The 21,731-nt window shown below is 41.0% G+C and overlaps 2 protein-coding genes across 2 annotated transcripts; one reads left to right on the top strand and one right to left on the bottom strand.

Moving 5' to 3' along the window:
- Nucleotides 1-681: 681 nt before the first annotated feature.
- On the top strand, nucleotides 682-19,274 carry rtf2 (replication termination factor 2). The gene is made up of 9 exons (XM_080461002.1): nucleotides 682-835; nucleotides 1,702-1,796; nucleotides 1,990-2,083; nucleotides 2,181-2,320; nucleotides 2,591-2,669; nucleotides 15,204-15,314; nucleotides 15,469-15,514; nucleotides 16,827-16,901; nucleotides 17,080-19,274. Exons 1-9 carry the CDS (start codon nucleotides 767-769, stop codon nucleotides 17,277-17,279), a joined length of 909 nt encoding a protein of 302 aa, XP_080317128.1. The 5' UTR covers nucleotides 682-766; the 3' UTR covers nucleotides 17,280-19,274.
- On the bottom strand, nucleotides 5,663-11,632 carry gcnt7 (glucosaminyl (N-acetyl) transferase family member 7; the record flags this gene model as incomplete). The annotated part of the gene is made up of 6 exons (XM_080462288.1): nucleotides 11,596-11,632; nucleotides 10,796-10,912; nucleotides 8,553-8,808; nucleotides 7,645-8,386; nucleotides 6,472-6,567; nucleotides 5,663-5,964 (listed from the first exon to the last, which is right to left on the bottom strand). The coding sequence occupies exons 3-6, from the start codon at nucleotides 8,757-8,759 to the stop codon at nucleotides 5,663-5,665; spliced, it is 1,347 nt and encodes a 448-aa protein (XP_080318414.1). The 5' UTR covers nucleotides 8,760-8,808; nucleotides 10,796-10,912; nucleotides 11,596-11,632.
- Nucleotides 19,275-21,731: the final 2,457 nt, after the last annotated feature.

The raw sequence follows: 21,731 nt of genomic DNA, 5'->3' as shown, positions 1-21,731 counted from the left end.
TCCCCAAACTAATGGTCACTCTTGGACAGCACCATCGATAGTAAACTAATCTGCAGCCTGCAAGGCACAGGAAACAGATCTCATTAGCACTCATTGAACTATCTTCCAAGGAAACTTTCATCTTTAGACCACTCTGACAAGAGGTCTGAAAGCCAGACTAATGTCACTTACTAGTTCTGGCTTTAATGGCTGACTCAAACGGTCTTATAGATGGATGAGCAGTGGATGAGTGAAGTGATCTGTGTGAGGTTGTTTCCATGCATGGCTACAGTGGTGTAAAAGGGGTTTCGGCTTTATGTATGATTTTGAAAATGCCAACCGACATTTTTTTATTTTTATTGTTTTGTCCTTTTTTTCTTAATATGTATTTCCCTGCTATTATTTTGAGGTTACATGTGTGGATAAATACAAGTTTTCACTTTGTATTTAAGAGATGATTAGCAATTATAAAATGTATTAATTTGTTGCCTTTCGCAGGTCGAATCGTACCCCTTCCTCCCTTTTGCTTCGATGTTTTTTGGGGTTTTTTTTTAGACTAAGCTGATTCCCACTGATATTTGGAGCAATGCTTCCACAGTGTGGCGTTTACCTTTAAATACAACTTTTCGCATTTCCTCATTCAACCGCTAGAGGGCGTCCTAAGATTCCTCACACATCCCGCGAGCTTTGCAAATCTCTCGTTGTTTGTTTACGAGCAGGGACTTCCGGTCTGCGAGCTGCTTTTGTCCGTGGTAACGAACTGCTTCGATTAAACTTCACTTTCAAGATGGGATGTGACGGTGGTACGATTCCCAAAAGGCACGAACTTGTGAAAGGACCCAAAAAAGTTGAAAAGGTGAGTTCCCTGCGTTTAATCCCTTGTTTCTTTCAATGTTGTGATTCGAGTTGTCGTGATCTGTCAGCTTGGTGCTAACAGGCTAATGCTAGTCAGAATGTAAATATCGGACTGTTTATCCACACAATGATTAAGGGACGATTTAAGTGCGCTTTCGTAACACCGATAAAGTACTTATTTAATTTGTTTCCAAAACAAGTTTTCTTTCACGAAATATGAGGTTTTATACCTCAAGTTTGCTCACCTACGTGTACAGATGAGATAGATATACAGTTACAACAACCTTGCCACTACTTCTGCATTTACAATGAGAATATTATTACTTCAGTTGACTTGAGTTTTGCTCATTTGGAATTATGTCTCCTAAATCAAAGCATTTGATTACGTTATTTTTATGAGCTGCGGTTACGCTGCCACCCTTTTTCTCTTGGTCTGAAAACCTTCTCTAAATTTCGAGTTCAGTAAATAAGTTAATATAAAATGTATATTTTCCATTGTGAAATACTAATTTTGGGAAGTAATAATTACTAGCACTGCTACCCAGGGCTTTTCACTCAACTTATAATGTAATAATGGGCAATAACGTGAAAAAAATGACCATTTTAAATGTAGTGAATCCAATAAGAACAGGAAATTGACTCCCCAGTGACATCCTGAGGACCAGTCAAGTAGAGCCAAAGGGGCACATTTGGCCCCTGGGTATTATGATGTCCAGGTCTGTGAAAGGATGTATTTATAGAAAGCTGTCATAGTAAACAACAGTGTCATGGATGTATTTGTAAGCACAGTTTCCCAATGCCGTACCGGTGCATTAATTAAAATGAGTGTTTTCATAAGTGTTTATGCTGGGGTTCTTTCTTTTCCAGGTTGATAAAAGTGCTGAATTGGCAGCCAAGTGGAAGTATTGTGCCCTGAGCCAGGAGAAACTCCGACGTCCCATCGTTGCCTGTGAACTGGGAAAGTAAGTCTTCTTCTATCCTCACTAGCAAGGAAGTTGTTTTGGTACTCTCGTGGAGAAAATGTATTGCGATAGAGTTTACCTATATTGTTTCTGCACTTCATTTTGATGTGGAGAAAACGGTTTGGTTAGTAAATCCACAGTAATATATAATACCAAGCAATGTTCTTAAATTCTGGTCCATGTTATGTTTCAGGCTGTTTAACAAAGATGCAATCATTGAATACCTTCTTGACAAGTCTGCCGAGAGGCCCAATACTGAGGCTGTCCTACATATCCGTGGGACAAGGGTATGTATTTAAAAAATTTTTTTTTTTAAATAAACAAGAATAATGAAAATTTCTCTGCTTGTGTGATAAACTGATTATTTGCCCATTCTTACTATAGGATATAAAGGAGCTGAACCTCACTGATAACCCTGAATGGGAGGGAGAGAGAAGAAATACTAAAGGAGACAAATATGAGGACATCTACTGCGGAATGTTCATTTGCCCTGTTGTTGGGCTGGAGATGAATGGAAAGCACAGGTAAACTCTATCATCTGAACTTAAAGGATAAAGACATTGGCACTTTTCTTCACTGAAGGGTCTCTTGTTTATCAGAAATAACAGCTCTGTCGCCAATTGATAGTGCATCATGTGTTGATCGTAACTCAGCTGTTTTATTTTATGTAGGATTAACATATTTGCAGATATCAGAATCTTGTTTCAGGTTTTTACTTTACAGTGCGTGGTGTTGGCACGATACACTAGATCTGGGTTAAAGAGAAAAAATAACCCAAGTGTTTCTTTCTTCAGATTCTGTTACCTGCAGACGTGTGGCTGTGTCTTTTCTGACAGAGCTCTGAAAGAGGTCAAGACAGAAATCTGCCACAAGGTGAGCAAACACTATGTTTTTGTCTCTTGGTTATTTGTTTGCAGTCGGTTACCTGCTATTAGCTTTTCATGTCATGTTCTGACATCAGTTATGATGTGTTAGAATTAGAGATGGGTACAGAATTCCGTAATTTTATAGGTACCGACCGAATTCTGTTGGTATTACCAAGTACCGATGTTTCCTAAATGCATCCTTGTGACTGACTGAGTGGAAGAGTAGGCGATTTTTCCGAGCCGGACTTGAACACTGCATTGCACGCACAGGAGTGTAACGACGTCAGTAGCTGCATGTTCAGAAAACGCCCGAGAGCCTCTGCTTTTCAAAACACAATGCCGATTACGCTCGCTGCAATACATGTGACAGGGTCAGTGGCGGGAATACCTCTAATCTGAGGAAGTACCTGGATTTAGCACAAGATTTTTCTCAGGGCTGAAGAGTGCACAATTTGACATACACAGTTCTACCATCAGGGATCTACAGCTCGACCTTCACAGATCTACCATCACAACGTTTCCAGAGGGGAAAGGAATAGGAGGACATGGAGCTGGGTTTTAATGTAATCGTTGTTAAGAATAAAATACTGCATAGTTGGAGTTAAGCGTTTTCATGTTGACTAAATTTGTGAAACAACTGCAATGTTACAATACAAGTGCTACTACATAAACACACAAAAGTACCGAAAATTGGTACGATTGAGTGCCGGTATCGATTCCCAGGTCCCTAGTTATCATGCCTGTTGTTTAAAGGTTTATTGCCCCCGACCTTCCAGACAATGCTTCTGCCTGTTTGATACATCTTCTAACTGCTAATGCTTTGTGATAAAGTAGCTGGGATATTATTGTTGATCGCACTGTGGTTGACAAGTGCTTTCATGTTGCAACGCTCACAGAAGGCCACCTCAAAGTCTAAACTGTCATAGTGTGACGCATCAGTTTGCGGAAATTGTCTCAAATGTGAAGAGCTATATTGAGGTTCTCCAGTCATGTAAATGAGCTGAGCACTTCGAAACGTAAGGCGCTTATATGAGAATAAACTATGATAAGGTGTTACAGCTGAGGTGTGAGAACGTCGTCGCAGAGTTTGAAAAAAATTTTAATTGCCGTTTTGCTAACAATTTCTGTGTCACAGACACACGCAGCTGCATAAACATATACACACACGCGACATTACGGTAAAATAAGCAAATGGCAAAGTGTGGGAAGTCATCGTACCCTGCATATCTCTTGGTGTATCTCGTTGAGGCAGAAAGCCTCTCTGCTTCATCTGGTCACAGCAGGGTATGTGGACACATATTTTGCTCATTTTTAGCTTCACTGTTCCACTCTTTAACCCGTTTCTGTCACTGACCCGATTGAACTCGCATGAGAATTTTCCCAGAAACGGGCCCACAACCTATTTTTGTTTTCAGGCTTGTAGCGTTAAGCACTTGTCAAACTGTCGTCACAATTTCCCAGGCACAGGCTATTTTGAGGTCGGAAGCAGAAATGAGAACTGCTCCTTTTTCCTCGCGAAGTGAAAGCATCTCTGAGCCATAGTTTGGAATTGAAAATGTATGTAAAAAAAATTCACAAATGTTTTTGAGGAAAAATGCTTGCGTAGACCTAATAGGCAGTGTTTAATTTATTGCAACTTATACATCTTGTATAGCAAAAGTTGTTTGCCGAGTTAAATCTACTGCACTGTATGCACTATGAGCTCGAACGTGTGTCAACCCATTACCAAGACAAATCCACATTTCGCACATCAGTTGCGATCTTCTGTGGCCATGTGTCTAAAGTTCATCATTTACTGTGTTTGGTCTGTTTAGAGCTCCTTCGTCTCTGCATTTTAAACTTTAATTCAAACTTTAATTGAATAAGCAGAGGGAGCTGCTTTCTGACCAGCCTTTGGTTATCTTGTTTGATATCGACGCTGGTCCATAAAGGCAGTCCAGTCGAGGTCTGTTTGACCTTGATTGGGCAATAAAGTCATGACATAAAAACCTACAAAAACCACCGTACAACCTCAAATCTTTCCCCTTTGTTTTAGTGCAAACAATATATAATGAAGGTGCAATGAGAAGTCGGTCTTTGCCACCGTGATTCTCTTCTGAGAAATGTTATCAAAAACCCATCTCTTCTCAAGTTATACATTTACTCTGGGAATGGAAAAATTTAAATGTTTTCTTTGTACTTTCTTAATTCTAAATATTTAGATTACTATATTTAGAATTTAGAAATCTATTTTTAGATTAGGTTACATATTATACAGTGTCATCCTGCAGGCTGGATTGATGTTTGACCACCCTTCAAAGTTGACAGATTTGAAGATGTCCTTTGTTTTTATTTCTATTTTTTATTTCTTTTCTTTTCTTGCTGTAGCAGAGCTTGTTTGTGAAAAATCTGATGGAGTGGCTCTTCACACCGTGACACTTCGTAGCAGTCATTTTATCTTAAATCCATTCGTTTTACTTACCATGAAGTAACACTGGCGCGTGTTCTTGCGGGCCAGAGACGGTTTGGAGATGCTTCAAAAGTTATATTTTATCCTGCCTGTTAATACTTAAAATACACAGAATCGTACACGAGTTTCCAAAATGAGGCAAGAAAACAATGTTAACTTTGACGTTATTTCTGAGATGTGTTGCTTTTTAGAAGGTGAAAATAAGCTTTAAACATAGTGTTTGCTGCAGTTTTATTCATTCTGTTTATTTTCCTGTATTTCCCTTTATTTGTGTATACTTTCTGCTTCCTAACTGTTAAAAATCAAGATAAACAACCACCAATAAATTAGTCAAAAGTGTTATATATATATATATATATATATATATATGTAATGAACTAGAGAATAATAAATTATTTAAATATGTCAAATCCTCAACGTATTGAATACTCGGTGTAATATATTCGTCTCACATGGCAATAGGAGTCCACAGGCATACACACTCTGTCATAGGATAAACAAATAAAAAGCTTCATCAACTGTACATCAGAACATAGAGGTGCACAGTACAGTCACCCCGTGTTTCTCAGTTCAATGGCCTCCGGCTCCCATTTTGACGGGGACAACCACCGAACGAGTGCAAATAATCCGCGACTGGCGCTGCTCTTTGATTGGATCTGTGTGGCCAGCAGCCACGAGGGCTCTATGGGAACAGTGGCCTGGTTCAGCACTTTGTTCCTGTGCCACTGCTCCAGACAGTCCAGTGCCTCAGGGAAGCTTTTACTTTCAAACTTATTGGCAAACATGCTGTTCCTGTTGAGGATCCACGGCAGGTCTTCTACTCCATAGACGCAGATGTCCCGTATGTAACGCCCTGCAAAACAACATTCCCGTGGTCAGGTTTCTCGACGCACGCGTGTTCATCAGTAGACCCGTGTGTTGTTGAATCAAAATGTAGTTTCTGCTCGGTTATTTGTGAGATCAACAAATAAAGATGCTGTAAAAGCCAAAACAGTTGCTTCTGTTGAAGAATGTGGGGCTGTAAGAAAACAACTCCCGCTTGTTGAAGGGCACACGAAACATCCAGTACACCCCACAGAAAGTATTCATATCTTTAAAAAGTCCTCTTATCGTGTATTGTTGAGTAAATGGTAGGCAGCCAGTAATCCGTTTCTTAATCCTGTGTAGAGTCGAGACATCCACAAGACAAAGCTGAAACCAGTCGCTGGTCATGTGTTGGTGAATAAGAAGGCTAGTTTTATAAATGCGTGATGTATTTGTGCTAAATATGGGATGTGGTAAGCTGGGTCTACTTTGAAGTAATAGAACTAATTGAGAAAACAGTTAACTCTCTTCATGAACCCGCTGGTCTTTACTGTACCTTTGCAACCACTGTGTGTTCGTCCCTCCTGGTCCCTCCACTTGATGGCCCGGACGTCTCCCGCCCATCCCCCGTCGATGTGGCTCCCTGGAGCTCCTTCAAGCATGCAGCCAGACAAAGTTAATCACCGTTATATGACCTAATGTAATTGTGAACATTTACTTGGTCCAGCTCAGAACTTGTCTCTTCTATCTTCGCTTTGGGTACTTCTCGTAGAAAAGTTTCCGGAAAATGCTGCGTTGATAATCTTTATTAGATGTGCGGGGAAATGATCCACCATGCAGTTGGCATAACTGTCACTGAGCACTCAGCGCTGTTTGTCGTAAAACTGAAAGTGACCTCGGCCACGCAGTTTCCGTGACTCTGATTTCGACTGTTAGGCATCGCCAATAGTTTATATTTGAAACGTTGGCTATATTTGAGAAAACTTAACGTTTCATTGTGGCCAGTGCATGTTAATAGCAAACTGCCATATTGCTGAAGACTCGCAAATAATGCCACTATTTATTACAAGGTACTCATTTACAAAAAAAAACTAAACAAGAAAGAAAGGCAGACCCAATGAAAATCAAAATGCATATATCCCAAAACATAGAATTGGTAAGCTTTGCCTTATTATATATCTTTATTTTAAATGTAACGATTAAGAATTAGTCTGGCTTGTGTATTTTCAAGATGAATGTAAAATCCATAGTGTTCTTGCGAAAAGTCTCATTGGACCTATTTTATGACAGTTATTGAATAAAAAAATCTAAACGAATGCATCTATGAACTATGGATCTGCAGAGCAGTGATGCATACTGGTAGTCATTTTCCAACGGGCTCCTTTTCAATCATTGCAGAAGAATTTGATATTCCTAAATAAAAATGTGGTGTGTTGTACACCAATAAGTCATTCTGCATTCTATTATAGATCTAAGGGACTCCCATGCTGTACTTTTTTCTGACGCAACTGTGGTCAAGAACCTCTTCCATGTTTAACTTCAGCTTCTGTAGCACAATGTGTGGCCTGAATGATTGATTAACTCGTGGTTGCTTTCTGCCTCATCGTCTGAGATCACATTTCTCCGCCATATGACTCGAATACACTGATTTAGTTTGACTGTTAAATCGATTTTTACACTGTCAATTCAAACTTGAGGTGAATTCATCTTCTTGGACCTTATTGTTTACCTTTGATGTGGTTCAGTGTCACCCAGTAGTGCTCATCTGGACTGAATGTGTCTTTGGACCACTCCAAGAGGTCATGGGCTACTGGGCTTTTCAAAACGAACTCCACAAAATCCCTTGTGAGAGCATAGTAGGCTGTTCCAAAATACACCTGCAGGTTGTGTGGAGGAGGTCCTTTCTTCAGTCCCAGCCCTTTCGGGGCTACGTGTGACCCCGTGATCTCCTTGTGCTGAAGTTGTGTCCTGTACCTCATCGACACTGGCTGTTTGACCCCAGGCGTCATGTTTCTGTCCCTCCACTCTTTGCTCTGCATGTATTGCACCAGCTCCCGGTTGGTCTTGACCGGGAAGTCCTGTCCGCACAGATTCAACACCTTCTTCCAGCCTACCTCGGACTTTGTTAGATCCCTCATGCAGTTCACGTCGGCTTGCAGGCGAGAAAACCCGGCGTAGGTCACTGTCTCGCTTTTACTCGCGAGGAAGGTGTTATTGAAGCAGCTGGCCAGGTTTTCTACGGCCGTCCGATATTCCCATGAAGCCTTCGCATCCACGTGAATGCAGTACACATTCTGTGGCATGTAAATGGCCCGGAACAGGCGCACAAAAAGCTCCAATTCTTTGTGAACAGTCACGATAAAAGCTAACGGGTAGGCCTCCTCTTCGAGACTTAAAGGCTTCGTGATGAAGTGTAGATCTCTCGTCAAATTGGAACACTGCAGACCACCATTCAAAGCATAGCCTTCCACCTGTGGATACAGAAATAACCCTTTTGAATTGAGTACATTTGGATAATAACAAATGAAAGCGAGTGGGACTCCTACACCCATAAGCACTCCCTGAATACTGGTACTCAATTCAACGTTTTCTGCGCCGATCACTGCTCACACATACACATGAAACAAACAAGCATACCTGGCAGTCACGCCGCGACCACTCCACTCCTTTCTCCGTGCCAGGCAGAAAAGCCTTACATCCGGCGGAGAAAGGCCTACAACTGTTGGACTGTGAGGGCTGCAGCTCAGTTGGCATCCTGGTTCTCAAATAAATGAGTGAACAGATGATGATACTCATCCCGAGGCACAAGAGGAAGCTGCATTTTGTCCCTTCCAGCTGGCACATAATAGCCGCGTTTCTCTTTTGTTCCCAAACACCTCCGCAGATAAAGATCCTGTAACAGAGGCATCGCAATTGGTTATTTGCAGAAAAGCACTGTACCGCTGAGGAATTTTAAATTGGGTTAAATATGTGGGTTAGATCTAATTGATTTGATATTAATTCAGTGTACCAGTTCTGGTCTATTATTACTGTATCTTATATATGGCAGCGGAGCATATCTGGTTGATGTTTTTCAAATGTTTTTTGCTGATGTGCTTTAAACCTTAATAGGGAATAGCCGATTTATCCTGCAGAAAACTGTCCCATCCAGTGGAGTGAAAAAAAAGAATTTAATAAAAAAAAAAGTTCTCTCAGACTGTGAGCCTGGTAGAAAAAATACAATAAAACTATTAAGGAAAATCCTAGACATGAATGTATAAGTATCAGTTAAATTATTTGTTAATTTATCGGATTCCGTTATTTTAATGCGAAAAATAGCAACCTTAAAAACAAGACTGACAGATTAATGAGAAACTAAGCGAAACCTGTTAGTCGAATGAATTCAGCTGTTTTTGCAGAACAGGAAAACCTGTACGTGCAAGGTACAACAGATAGCATCGAATAAGTAAACAATGAGATACAAAAACAGAGCACTGGTTTCAGGTCAGAGAATAGGAGAGACAAGGTCAATAGTATCCCGGTAATAAGTGTCAGACTTGTGCTCTCGATGCTTTTAGGTTGCTGTTATTTCAAGTACAATTGTTACCTTAAACACATTTTGCAATATTTATAAGGAACCTCAAGAGCTGTCCTGTATCACTGTGCACTTAACAGCCTGCTCTGCCTCTCTGGAAGAAAAACATTAAATCAAGATACATGTGATACGGGACTACGCAGTGCATCTCGGCATATTTTTCGACAGTTTTTCACTCATGACGCATGTCTTTAGACACAAGCTGTCAGAATTTGCTTGTGTTTTGCATGCTGTAGGTTGTAGGTTCGATGTTAATAAGTGCAGGATTAGATGCCAAATCCATTTCTTACTGGACTGTCGAGCTTGTTTTCTGTAGAAAATGTATACGCACAAGTCAACCTCAATTGTGATATTGACATTTTGAACCAGTTTTAAGTCACAAATCAATGTCTGAGCAGTCTTTGGAGGGTCAAGGAGCTTTGTTTTATTTATTTTTTTATTTTTTAGGACACAGCTCTTACAAGAGACGAGATTTAAGAAATCATAAACTTTTGTGCTGGGCAAAGTTTGTCATATTTGTTAATGTTTGATTTGTTTTTTGAAATCTGACATTAAACTTGCTCTTCCACTGCGAGACTGAAGAGTCACCACAGGAACAAGCAGATATTTATAATCCATTAATAAAATAGTTAGTCAGCATTTGCTAAATGTAAAAAGAATTGCTGCCGTTTCATATCAGAAAAATCAGCCAAAGTGTTGAATCTGCAGCTTTTTACCAGTCAAACAACTGAACCGTCTATAAATCCCCCCTGTCCTTCTCTGCTACATCACTGCCATCCGGTTGTTGTGTTTCACTTGTTGATTAGATTTTTGTTTAGTCTTTTGTAAAGAGGTTAACCATTTGTTTAGTGTGCATTATACAGGTTTGAATAATAATTCCCCTCTGTGGTACATTCGGGGATTTTGTGCTATTTTGGGGTCTTCCCATGGGCAAGTAATGACTCTATAGGGCCAATACTGACTTGTTCACGGTTATTTGTATGGTCATCATTAAATACAAGTACTGCTAAAAGAGGAATACGTGAAAAAAGAAATGAATCCCACTGCGATTAAAGCCCAGGTGAAAATGGCACTAAAGATGCCGATTTCCATAGGGGTGCTGCCATAGTAATGTGAGTGTTTGTTAATCTGCAGTGGAGGTGAATCCTTCCAACACCAGCGAAAGTGGAAAAATGTTCCCGAGCCATTTCTTTTCAATTTAATATCTTTGGCTTGTTTTTATCAAGTCCTTATCGATTCACATCCCTTATATTCATTCAGGGATTACAAAACACAAACGTATAGATACGTAGAGATAATCCTTTACCTTTGACTCCGGTCTGTCTGTAGTCCTTTCTGGTGAACTTCATCCAGCAGCGTCTGTTTGGTCCTCTGTCACCCAGACAGCTACATCGAGTCGTATTGGTACAGTCCATTCACGGCCCTGCAGTGAACACAAGTCATTTCCATCGGCTCCATCATCCGCAGCAGCAGCAGCAGCAGCAGTGAAGTCTGATGTGTTTTTCAGCTAAATTTGGTTGTCAGAAATGTTGACTTCGGTTCAGGCAAGGGAGGCAGCGCTCTCTCAGCTTCAGATTGTCAGAGTGAGACACGGCGTTATGCGAATGTCTGTGTGTGTGTGTGTGTGTGTGTGTGTGTGTGTGTGTGTGTGTGTGTGTGTGTGTGTGTGTGTGTGTGTGTGTGTGTGTGTGTGTGTGTGTGTGTGTGTGTGTGTGTGTGTGTGTGTGTGTGTGTGTGTGTGTGTGTGTGTGTGTGTGTGTGTGTGTGTTTTTTCTCTCTCGCTGTGCTCATTGCTGATTAAGTCGCTCCCCTCCACAACCCCATGAGACAAGGTCCATCCCTGCCTGGTTACCAGCAGTGACACCCAGTCACACACATTACCATACTCTCTCTCTCTCTCTCTCTCTCTCTCTCTCTCTCTCTCTCTCTCTCTCTCTCTCTCTCTCTCTCTCTTCTCTCTCTCTCTCTCTCTCTCTCTCTCTCTCTCTCTCTCTCTCTCTCTCTCTCTCTCTCTCTCTCTCTCTCTCGCTCTCTCAGTTGATTTTTCCACTCCTCCATGCACTCAGTGCTCCACACATCCCGCTCTCACGTTTTCATATACTTCACCTGACCTGTTGACCTCAGGTTCCCCGCTTCTTTGTCCTCTCACACATATTAAATGCCAGTTCATCTGCCCAACAAAAGGTGTCCATGTCCATTTATCCGCGGTCTCTCTCCGGTGAGTGCCGGGCTCTCCCGCCCTGTGCTGCCGGTTGCGCGCTGACTCGTTTCCCTGCCTGTTTGATAAGGAGTTGAGCTCACCGGTGGCCTCGGTCCTCTGTGGTAACAGCCACAGCAGAGTGACTGACTTCAGAGCAGCACAGAGTTTGTTTGCTGCTTGCTCAGCTTCTGAGATTATCCCTCTTGTGTTGAACAGAGCACATGGCCAGAGTTCACACCCACTGAGTCCGCATTGCTACCACACAATGGATCCCCTGCTGGTCACTCTGGATTGTAATATTTCTATTTCTACTAGGGGTGTGTGAGGCCTTTTTTTTTTGTTCCTTTCTTATAAATCTACTGTATTATCTTTACTGGTCTGATAAAACACAAGATCATGAATGTTATCATCAAACTTATGCTATTTCTTTTTTTTTTTTTTTTTAGTTGGGCTGGTTTGCCCACATATAATCTTTTCTTCTTTTTTTTTTTCTTTTTTTTACATTCACATAGAATTACTCAAAGTTGTAGACACTGTTGATCCAAGTTCTCTTTGGAAAAAAAAAAAAAAATCCATAAAATCAATCACTGTGAAGTTATGTATGCACAAATGTGATTCGATCCCAGAAAATAAGTAAACCTTTGATTAGGAGTTGGACGATGTTGAAGGAAGTTAAAGTTCCCTTCATCTCTGTCCTTCGTTCCCTCGATCTGAGCATGTGCGACAGACTGAATTTGCACGTTCTCCTTTTCCTTCACAGAGTTTAGTTTGGCTTTTCCCTCCGAGTAAACTCAACACTTAATGCAAATAAAGTGAAAAATGAGGCACTGCGCCTGGGAAAATGTCTCTTTAATGTTCCCAATTATTTGGCTAAGCAAACATTTGCGTTTTTATTTAGCATATAAAATTAAAGTGCAGTTATTTTGAATGAAGATTCTCCTGTCGTAGCTCCATCGCCAGACGACTTTCACGTTTTCCACCGAGAAGGTTAAACAAACCGTGGCTTTGCAAGACAAAGCAGGGCTCATTCTCCTTACCCGTTCAGGGCATCTCAACCTTGTGAAAACACCTTTAATTTGCTTGCAGATAAGATCTTTATTTATTTATTTATTTATTAGATATACAGACATAACATAAAACCTCAGCGATGCTTTTCTTTACACTTGTCTGATTTTCTCACGAAATCATAACATGCCATTCTACCCGACAACACACATCCCAAGCTGTACATGGATACCCTCACCCTTTCCCTCTGTATTCACACACACGGCATCCTTCCCACCTTCCCTCAATCCCTCCGCCCTGATTGCAGCGTATAGATTCTGCAAACTTAGTAGTATTTTGTTGTTCTTAGACAAGTGCTAAAAAAAACCAACAACAAAAAAATACATGCAGTAAAACAAAACAAATTTGAAATCACTGGAAACCATTTTGCAACAAATCTATTCATTTTCATCTGCAATCTTGGCCGTGATTTTTGTATATTCTTGGGTTACAATTCTGCTATTAGTAGCAGAATTGTAACCCAAGGATATACACTTCTCTGTCCATGCTGGTATCAGGGGCGATACATAAAATTCAGAGTGAGGGATTCAAGTTCAAAATGGTGCCCAGAATTTCATTTATTTCTTTTTTTTTTTTTTTTTGTTTTGCAAAAATTCTGTAATTTTTGGACGGTCCCAGAAGATGTGCTTACTCATACTTACCCACAACCCCTCCAGCATAGATCAGAAGTAGCACTGTATTGTGATGTGGTAGATGGTCAAACTCCCTCCACGTTGGACCGTTTGTTCAATTATGTCCCTCTTTAAATGTTTCCTCACATTGTTCATCTGTTATTAGAATGTTTGACTCTCGTGCTCATTTTTCTTTCACCCTCGTGTTGTTTTCTTCAGAATCATATTGCAACGCTTTATGCACTGTTGGAATACCACATTTCTTTGTATCTTTTTCTGTGAATGACATTAATACTTCCTCTATTTCTGAGGGTGCCCTGCAAATGTCATCCCATTCTTTATGATTCCGTAGAGTACTCCACAATTGTAAAAAAATCTTTCTCATTCCGAAGTTGTTCGAAGGACTTCATGTTGTGTCCTGTAAACACTTTGCGCTGTATAAGTCAGTCCTTTGTTTGCCCACTTGCTGTATCCTGTATCCATGGTGGAGGGTACAAACTCTGGATTTACAGTTATTTTAGTACCTCTAATGGAGCTTGACCATTCTAATGTTTTTTTGTACTGTCGAATATATTTTCAGCGTTTCCCCTCGTGCATTCACGATCTTAGTTCTCCCCTGAGATTTTTCTCTCAGTAAGGGAAGTCGTCCTAAAGGAGGAACCTTTTTTTTAGTCTAGATGTTAGTTCTGTTCTTTTCCCTCTCGTCACTGCTTTACCTGCCTCCCATAAGATTGAGGGTGAGACTTGGCCATTGTTCAAATCTCCAAGTGTTTTTTTTTAAATTCTGCTTTAGTTCCTTTATCATCTGCTCATCACATAGAAGTGATACGTTGAATCTCCCCGTATTTAAAAGTAGGCCCATTATCCAATTCCACAGTTATTGTAATGGGGGGCGTGATCACTTATGTTCTCCATGCTACAGTTTAGAATTGTGTGTTGTACACAGGGAAAAATCGATTCTTGAACAGTTGTCATGGGGATTCGAGTAAAACGTAAAGCCCTTGCTCCGGGGATTAATGTTTCTCCATGGATCAATAAGGCTCAACTCTTTAATTGTGCTGTTCAATACTCTGGACTTTTTTGTCATTTGTCCCTTTTCTCATGGTAGTCTGTCTAACTTCCCGTTTTGTGCTGTATTGAAATCCCCTCCCATCACTACCATCCTTTTTTAGTGCGAGTAATAACACCGACTTAGTCATTAAACAATGTTTCTTGTCGGGCTTATGAATTTTCATATCTTCCTCTAAAATGAATCAGTTTATCTATTAATATTGCGACACACCCTCTTCTTGCCGTATGAAGCATAAAATACATGGGCTACCCATTCTCCCATTGATTCCACATTTGTGAGGCACGTGCATTTGTGGCGTGAGCAGGAGAGTATTATGTTGTCGCTCGGTGCCAAACAGCGTTTCCATGCTGTTCACTCCGTTTGGTGTAGCTGGGCCGACTGGATGATGGAAGTCTGACGAAACAAGACCAGCTCGTCACACATGGTGGGCTCTGCTGCTCATCCCACAAATGCATGTTCCTTACAAACGTGGCACCGCTGTAAATGGAATTAATCAGGATTTCCAGTTATTGCAAAAAAAAAAAAGTCTAACAAACAGAATGTCCTTTTTTCCAGTGTGTAGATCATATGCTTCAGTGTGTTTCTTTTTTTTCTTTTTTTAATACGATATAACTATAAAGAAAGTTGATCATTTACGCTCCCAAAATCAAATCAGCTCACGGAGCTCAAAGAGCAGTGGATGAGTTTCTCCAGTGTGAGCTCCCTTTGCGGTCTTTGGTGTTCAGTCACGTTATCTCTGACCTTTTTTATGTCGTGTGTGTTTCAGTGTGGGGATCCATTCAAAAGTCAGGATATCGTTGTGCTCAATGGCACTAAGGAGGAGGTGGGGAAGCTGAAGGAGAAAATGGAAGAGAGGCGAGCCAAAGCCAAAACAAAGGTACCAACAATCTTCGACTGGCATGGAGTGATGCGATATTGTGAATATTTTTCATCTTCGGACTATATCGATGGCTCGAGGGGAAGTTTAAAACAGGGTGGGCATTTCTGTGTGTCTGTTTTCTAATTAGCCTCTTGTCTGTTCTTTCTTTTAGAAGTCAAAGAAGAGCAAAGCAGCTGAAACTGTGTCCGCACCATCAGGTTTGTGTAAAGCCTCTTCTGTTCGGCATTTACATAAACAAAACCATACACTCAAAATGCCCGAAAATGCACTTCTTCATTTGGATAATTTTTGAATCTGTTGTCGTGGTATTCAAAACGTGAACTCTCACAAAGGCTGATGATGGTATTTATAGCCGGTGGTTGAACACCTGGGTGTTGTCCTATCCCCTCCCTCTGACCATTGTAGCACACTCATACTCAACAATCAGAGTTGTTTTGTGAAAAACTTTAGTCACTGTGAGTCCCTGAAAGTTGATGAGCCCAAAGCCGCTGCTTTGTTACGAGGCGGACGTCCTCGGCTGTAAATCACTGCTGCCGCCAGCAGGGAGCAGGTTTTATTCACTGCCATGGCTGTCATAACAAAACAAAACAAAAAACAACAACATTCTGACTTGGTTTGATGCGGTGTGTCAGAGTGGCTTCCATAAACTGGATTTATATTTTACAGACGCTCTGTTGATTCGTACCGTCCCCTCATTCATGGCCCGAGTGCAGTTTGTTGCTTTTCAGTCGTTCCCTTCTCTGTAACGAGGTCAACAGAGATTTACTGGAAGCATTGTTGCAGATTAAACATTGATTTAAAGCTCTGTTGAAACTGACTCACCTCTGTATTGATTTTAATCACTGCTTCTCATAAACGAGTTTAAAAAAAAAAAAAAAAAGTGGTATTGAGCCTGGTTGAGTGGGTTTCTATGTGGCTGCTGGATCAGAGCGCTGCAGTCTGTCCTCAAGAGGACCGTGGGTGTGGTTTCCTCTTCCGGACGACACAAAGTGAACAGGATGTTCGGCGAAAAACACCTGATCTTTATTTCTTGTGCACGAATAAAAACAAACCTCACATTGAAAGTACAGAGGTGCGCTCTTCCTGCTTGTGGAAAATGCTTCTGTGATCACACAAGAGAGAAAAAAAAAAAAACAAGGGGCTTTTATTTTTTTCCTAATATATTAAGTTTAGCCATTGGAAAACAGCCAGGTGATATTTGAAAGTCACATCTCCTCCACATTGTTCCCCCTGAAATATGTTTTAAACAGCATGACATACTTAAACCAAAGCCGTGTTTCTCTATAGACTCATGTAAAGTAGTTCTGGGTTTCAGTTTTTCCCCATTATGACCTCGACTATTACAACTTGCATAGCAAAACATTAAGTAAGATTTCTTTTTTTAGCTGTGAGCGTTACGTGCTCAGGAGGATCGGGAGTTGTTTAGTTGACAGTGAGTAAGAGATCACGCTCTCCCTGGCAGGTCACCGTTCATACTGAACGTTCCTTTTTCTGTTTTGTCTCGGACAGAAAACGCTCCGTCTCCATGCGTGGATGTCGCGGGAAGTAGCTCGAGTCAAACCGATGGTGACAAAAGCGAGTCAGGTGGGTATCGGGAAGATCCGACGACGCAGTTTTACGTTATTTCGCCAGTGAATTCATCTCAATAACTGTGATTATAATAATAATAACAAGTAGTAAAACATTTGAGTGAAAATTGAAATGAATTGTGATTTTGTGTCCCCGCCTGACCTCCGTTCTCTCTCGTGATCGCTCCTCCCAGCCGAGGCCGGGCCGTCCGGATCCTCCAGCTCCTCCAACGGCGCCAAGGCGTCGACGGCTTCAGCCACAACCAAGAGGTCCATCCAGAGCATGGAGGGGAAGTCCGAGGCGTTTAAATCCCTGTTCACCACCCACAGCTCCGCTAAGCGTACCAAAGAGCAGACGTCCAACTGGGTCACCCACACCCCGTATCACTTCTAGTTACTCCCAGCGGAGCCCCTCGTGCTTTTTTTTTTTTTTTTTTTTTAGCTTGCTCACGTTTAAAAATAGGAGAGAGAAAAATAAAAATGCGCAAAAGCCCCGACATTTAGTACTCCGAGCTTGAATTGCCTTCGTTTTTCTATGGAACGGGATACCAGATAGAGATTTTAGTTCAAATGGACATCGGAGGTTCGTAAGCCTGCAACAGATTCGTCCCCACGCGTGCAAACGATTGACAGGATTTGACCAACATCAGAAGGTTTTGGGGGGGAAAAGAAATCTTAATGTTAACATTCTCAAAATATAGTTTTACATTTTTGCACTAAAGCTAAAAGAAACATTTGAAGCGGCTGTTTTAAATTATCAAATGTCTCGGTGCAGCTCCGGCTCCATTGAGAACGAACGACTGTTTGTGGTTCGTGAACCTCAATGCGTGTGAAAAAAAAACAACAACAACTGGAGTTTTGGGAATTTTATTTGTAAAGATTTTGTCCCTCTGATTTTAATAAAAATGAAGATATTTTTAGGTGATATATCCAATATTTTCATGACTAGTAGACTTAAGTTAATAAAGCAACAGTTGGAATAAAGAACGTTCACGTTGAATTCAAGCTCTTGGGAGATGAACCAGTATTTTCTGGAAATCAAACCAGTTGTTCATGAGAATGTCTGACCCTACCAGTCCATCACGGGGGTGGGGGGGACAAAGACACAGACAATCATCCTTATACACACTTTCAGCCAACGGAACCTCACAAACAAGTGTCTGGGTCGTTATCGGAAGCCAAAAAACAAATTGGTGCACAGGTAGAACATGCAAAGGCATCCCGTCTTGCTGCTGTCGCCTCATTGGCCGATCGTGTACTCATGCTACAACCAAGAGTTCGGCAGGTGTACTTAATGATGTGGCCGAGGAGTGTGCGTTACCTCACATGACCACTAATAGTGTGTGTGTGTGTGTGTGTGTGTGTGTGTGTGTGTGTGTGTGTGTGTGTGTGTGTGTGTGTGTGTGTGTGTGTGTGTGTGTGTGTGTGTGTGTGTGTGTGTGTGTGTGTGTGTGTGTGTGTGTCTCTCTCTCTCTCTCTCTTCGGTCCCCAGTAGCTCAGTGTTTACATGTAGTGAACATTTTGTTAACAGCTCCCCGAGCTGTGCAGACTCTTTGTTTTGTAACCTAATTCCTCCCCCATGTATCCCCCGCACCGCCACGTCCTCCTCGCAGGTGCTCTGAGAATTGGGACCCCGGCGGCTTTGTCATCTTGGCCGTCTCCTAGTGGACAGAGCACAACTTTGTAATGTGAGCTGAAAGATCCACAGCAGTGAAAAAGAGAGAGAGAGAGAGAGAGCGAGGTCATGTGGGATTAATTTCACTCATTATTTAACGTGAATAAAAGGAAAAGTTGTGCATTTCATAGAACGACTTGCTGAGTTCCAAATGTCTTCTGTAAAACTTAATGGTGTCCACTCAGTTCTCATTTATCCTCATATTGACCAGATTCAGCAGATGATTAAATTTTTTTTTTTTCTTTCTTTCCCTTCTTCGGTTACTGCTGAACCCATGTTTCTAAAATATCTTTAAAAAAGAAAAAAAGATTGAGGTTAACAACATGAAGACTGTTTAAAGCATCTGTTGTGTGTATCGACTTTTCTGATGTGCACAAATAAAAGCACATGCAGCAACGAAGAGCAGGGACTTCAGTGTGACAGAACAATGGGGAAATGGGCTTTATTCACTTTGCAGCATCACAAGCTTCAATGTTTCTCTGTAATTCTCTCAGATGAGGGGCCTCCCTTTGTGTCTCTGGGGGCCTTTGTCAGCGTCCTTTGATGTGAAAAGTTACACAGTATGTTTACGCATCACATTGAAATTGAACACACTCTTCTTTTTTCTTTTTTCTTTTTCTTTTGAAGGAGGTTACAATGTTTTGTTCCTTTTTGTCGCCATGCGCCTTCTTTTGCATGTAGCAAGCAATTGTCACAATAAATTTATATCCAATCACGTTGCTCGCTCGCTCGCTCCATTGCATTGACTTAACTCACCCGGCTTAGTAGCTGCAATTACAAATACGAAGCAACGATCATTTCACCTCGTCTCTGTGGCATTAACCAGAGGTACGCAATGCAACAAGTTGCAAGAAAAAGGGCAACGATCACCTGAGACGACATCAGCCGTCACCAGCTCCCTGTTGTGGTTTTCAGGGAACAGTCGGCGTCAAAAACAAACTATAAAAAGCTCCGCTCACGCAGTCTGTGCCGTTGGTGTGAAAACGAGCTCCGACTTAAGAGAGTGTGTGTGGGGGTGTGTGCGCGCGCGTGTGTGCGTGCTCCAAACCACAGAGAGGTCAAATCTGTCATCGCAACAGCAGTATCCAATGTGAAGGATGCGCTTCAAAATACTCAGTTGAACCTTTATTATTTTAGGAGAAAAAATCTATATAAAACAGTATAAGTAGTACTAATAACATGAAAATGTACATTTTAGCTGATGACTTCCTGCTTTGTATTAACTACACATACAGTATTTATAAAAGTGTCAAATCAAAGTAAATAGCAGTAAAAGAAAATACAAAAAAACAAAAAATTACTTTATAAGTTTATTTGCATATTGAAAATTCAAAATTTCATGCGATATACTACATTCTTCTATATTAAATAGTCTACGGTTTTATTGTTTCCATATTTAATCAGATATAATGTTTGGGCCGCCTAAAGTATATCTCATCTTCTCCAAATATAGAAAACCTTTTGCATCTCAGGCCTGTTAGATTTGCGTAGTTGAAGCTTCTAGTTTCCGCGTTTAGAAATGAAATAAGCAAATGTGATAGCTTGGAAATATTGTGTTGGACACGGCACCAGATATTATTGCTTTTACATTAAGTGTATTTTTTAACTTTGAACGGCTTAGACTTATGTTGTTTGCAGTGTTTACACAAATTTATGTTCAGCTTCCAAATATCGACAATGCATATCCGTAGAGTATTATATACAGCACACGTGCATATGGTTCATGCACGTCACAAGTAGCTCAGAAAGAAATGTTTAAATCTGCAATGATGCAGAGGCACCAAGTCTATAACGGCTGTGAAACAATAAGAGGTGAAAAAAAAAAAATGAAGGCAGCAGCAAAAGCACTTCAAACTGATGCTTCAAAAAAGAAAAGGAAAAAACAGCTGGTTTGCACATGTTTTACTCGGTTTTTTGCAAAATGAGAGAAGATGGCTGGTTAATTAATTAAACAACAGATATATTTAAAAGAAAAAGTATTTTCATTGGATTATATTACAGCTGCAAAAACCAGTAAATATATTCCATATCCTCCCGTCGCTAATCTACAGGTTTATTCAATAGAGGGTCAAAGGTTGCCGGAGACAAAGCGCAGCTGACTGAGGGACAGTGAAAGTCGAGATCATAATAACACAAACAATGAGACAATGAGCCGCAGATGGTGGACATTAAAGCCTCGCTGACAGGGTTGGTGTGTGAAAACTATTAAAAAATAAAAATCTCTGGTTGCATTTTAACAGTGATTTCAACCTATTCCTAAATTTTGGAAAAAAAGTGCATTAAATGTCGATCCCAGTTGAGAAACTCGGCTGAATGTGGCTTCACAAAGACATGCACATGAAGATCATGCACAACACAGAACAGCCCACAAAAGCCCAAACCAGGATAACAAGAAAAGTAACCACGACACCACTGTGCGGTTAAATTGATAACATGCTCATTCAGTACAGAAATGACCTGATGTTGGTAGTGTAAGGTTACAGTAATGTTTAATACTGTGATTGGTGGTATTATATATATATAGAGAGAGAGAGAGAGAGAGAGAGAGAGAGAGAGAGAGAGAGAGAGAGAGAGAGAGAGAGAGAGAGAGAGAGAGAGAGAGAGAGAGAGAGAGAGAGAGAGAGAGAGAGAGAGAGAGAGAGAGAGAGAGAGAGAGAGAGAGAGTAAACAAATTAACCTGCAGTGTTTCTCCATCAGACTGTCGCAGCTCTGCAGTGATGTGTGAGCAAAGCCACTAGGTGGCAGCAGAGGCCTCTTTATGGCGCAGCCCCGCCTGGCGGATCCAAGCTTGTCCCGTGCGCACAGAAAGAAGCAAACAAACGACAAGTCTTGTCTGCTTTCCATTAACTGTTCGTTACTCCATAAATAAGCCAATTATCGTGACTGAATATCAAAATAATCACAGTATTGTTTTGTCTTCATCTCGGTATGGCATGTGGTAGTGGTTTGCCTTTGGTCTCTGTGCAGTTATCACTGGATGTGAAGGATAACAACGAATTATCGGGCCTACAGCAACTGGCAGGAACCACAGAAAGTTCCTTTGTAATTAATCCACTTCTAATTATTAAAACCGTTTTTTTTTTTCTATTTATTTGTGGAGATCTTTATTTCATTTTGAAGGCCTTTTTGCAGCCTCGGTTTTTGGAGCACTGAGAAGAAGTTGAGCTGAAG

The sequence above is a fragment of the Lipophrys pholis genome (genome assembly GCF_963383615.2).
Source record: "Lipophrys pholis genome assembly, chromosome: 4".
Taxonomy (NCBI): Eukaryota; Metazoa; Chordata; class Actinopteri; order Blenniiformes; family Blenniidae; genus Lipophrys; species Lipophrys pholis.
Note: the sequence above shows the minus strand (reverse complement) of the source record. Positions and strands in the feature narration are given on the sequence as shown.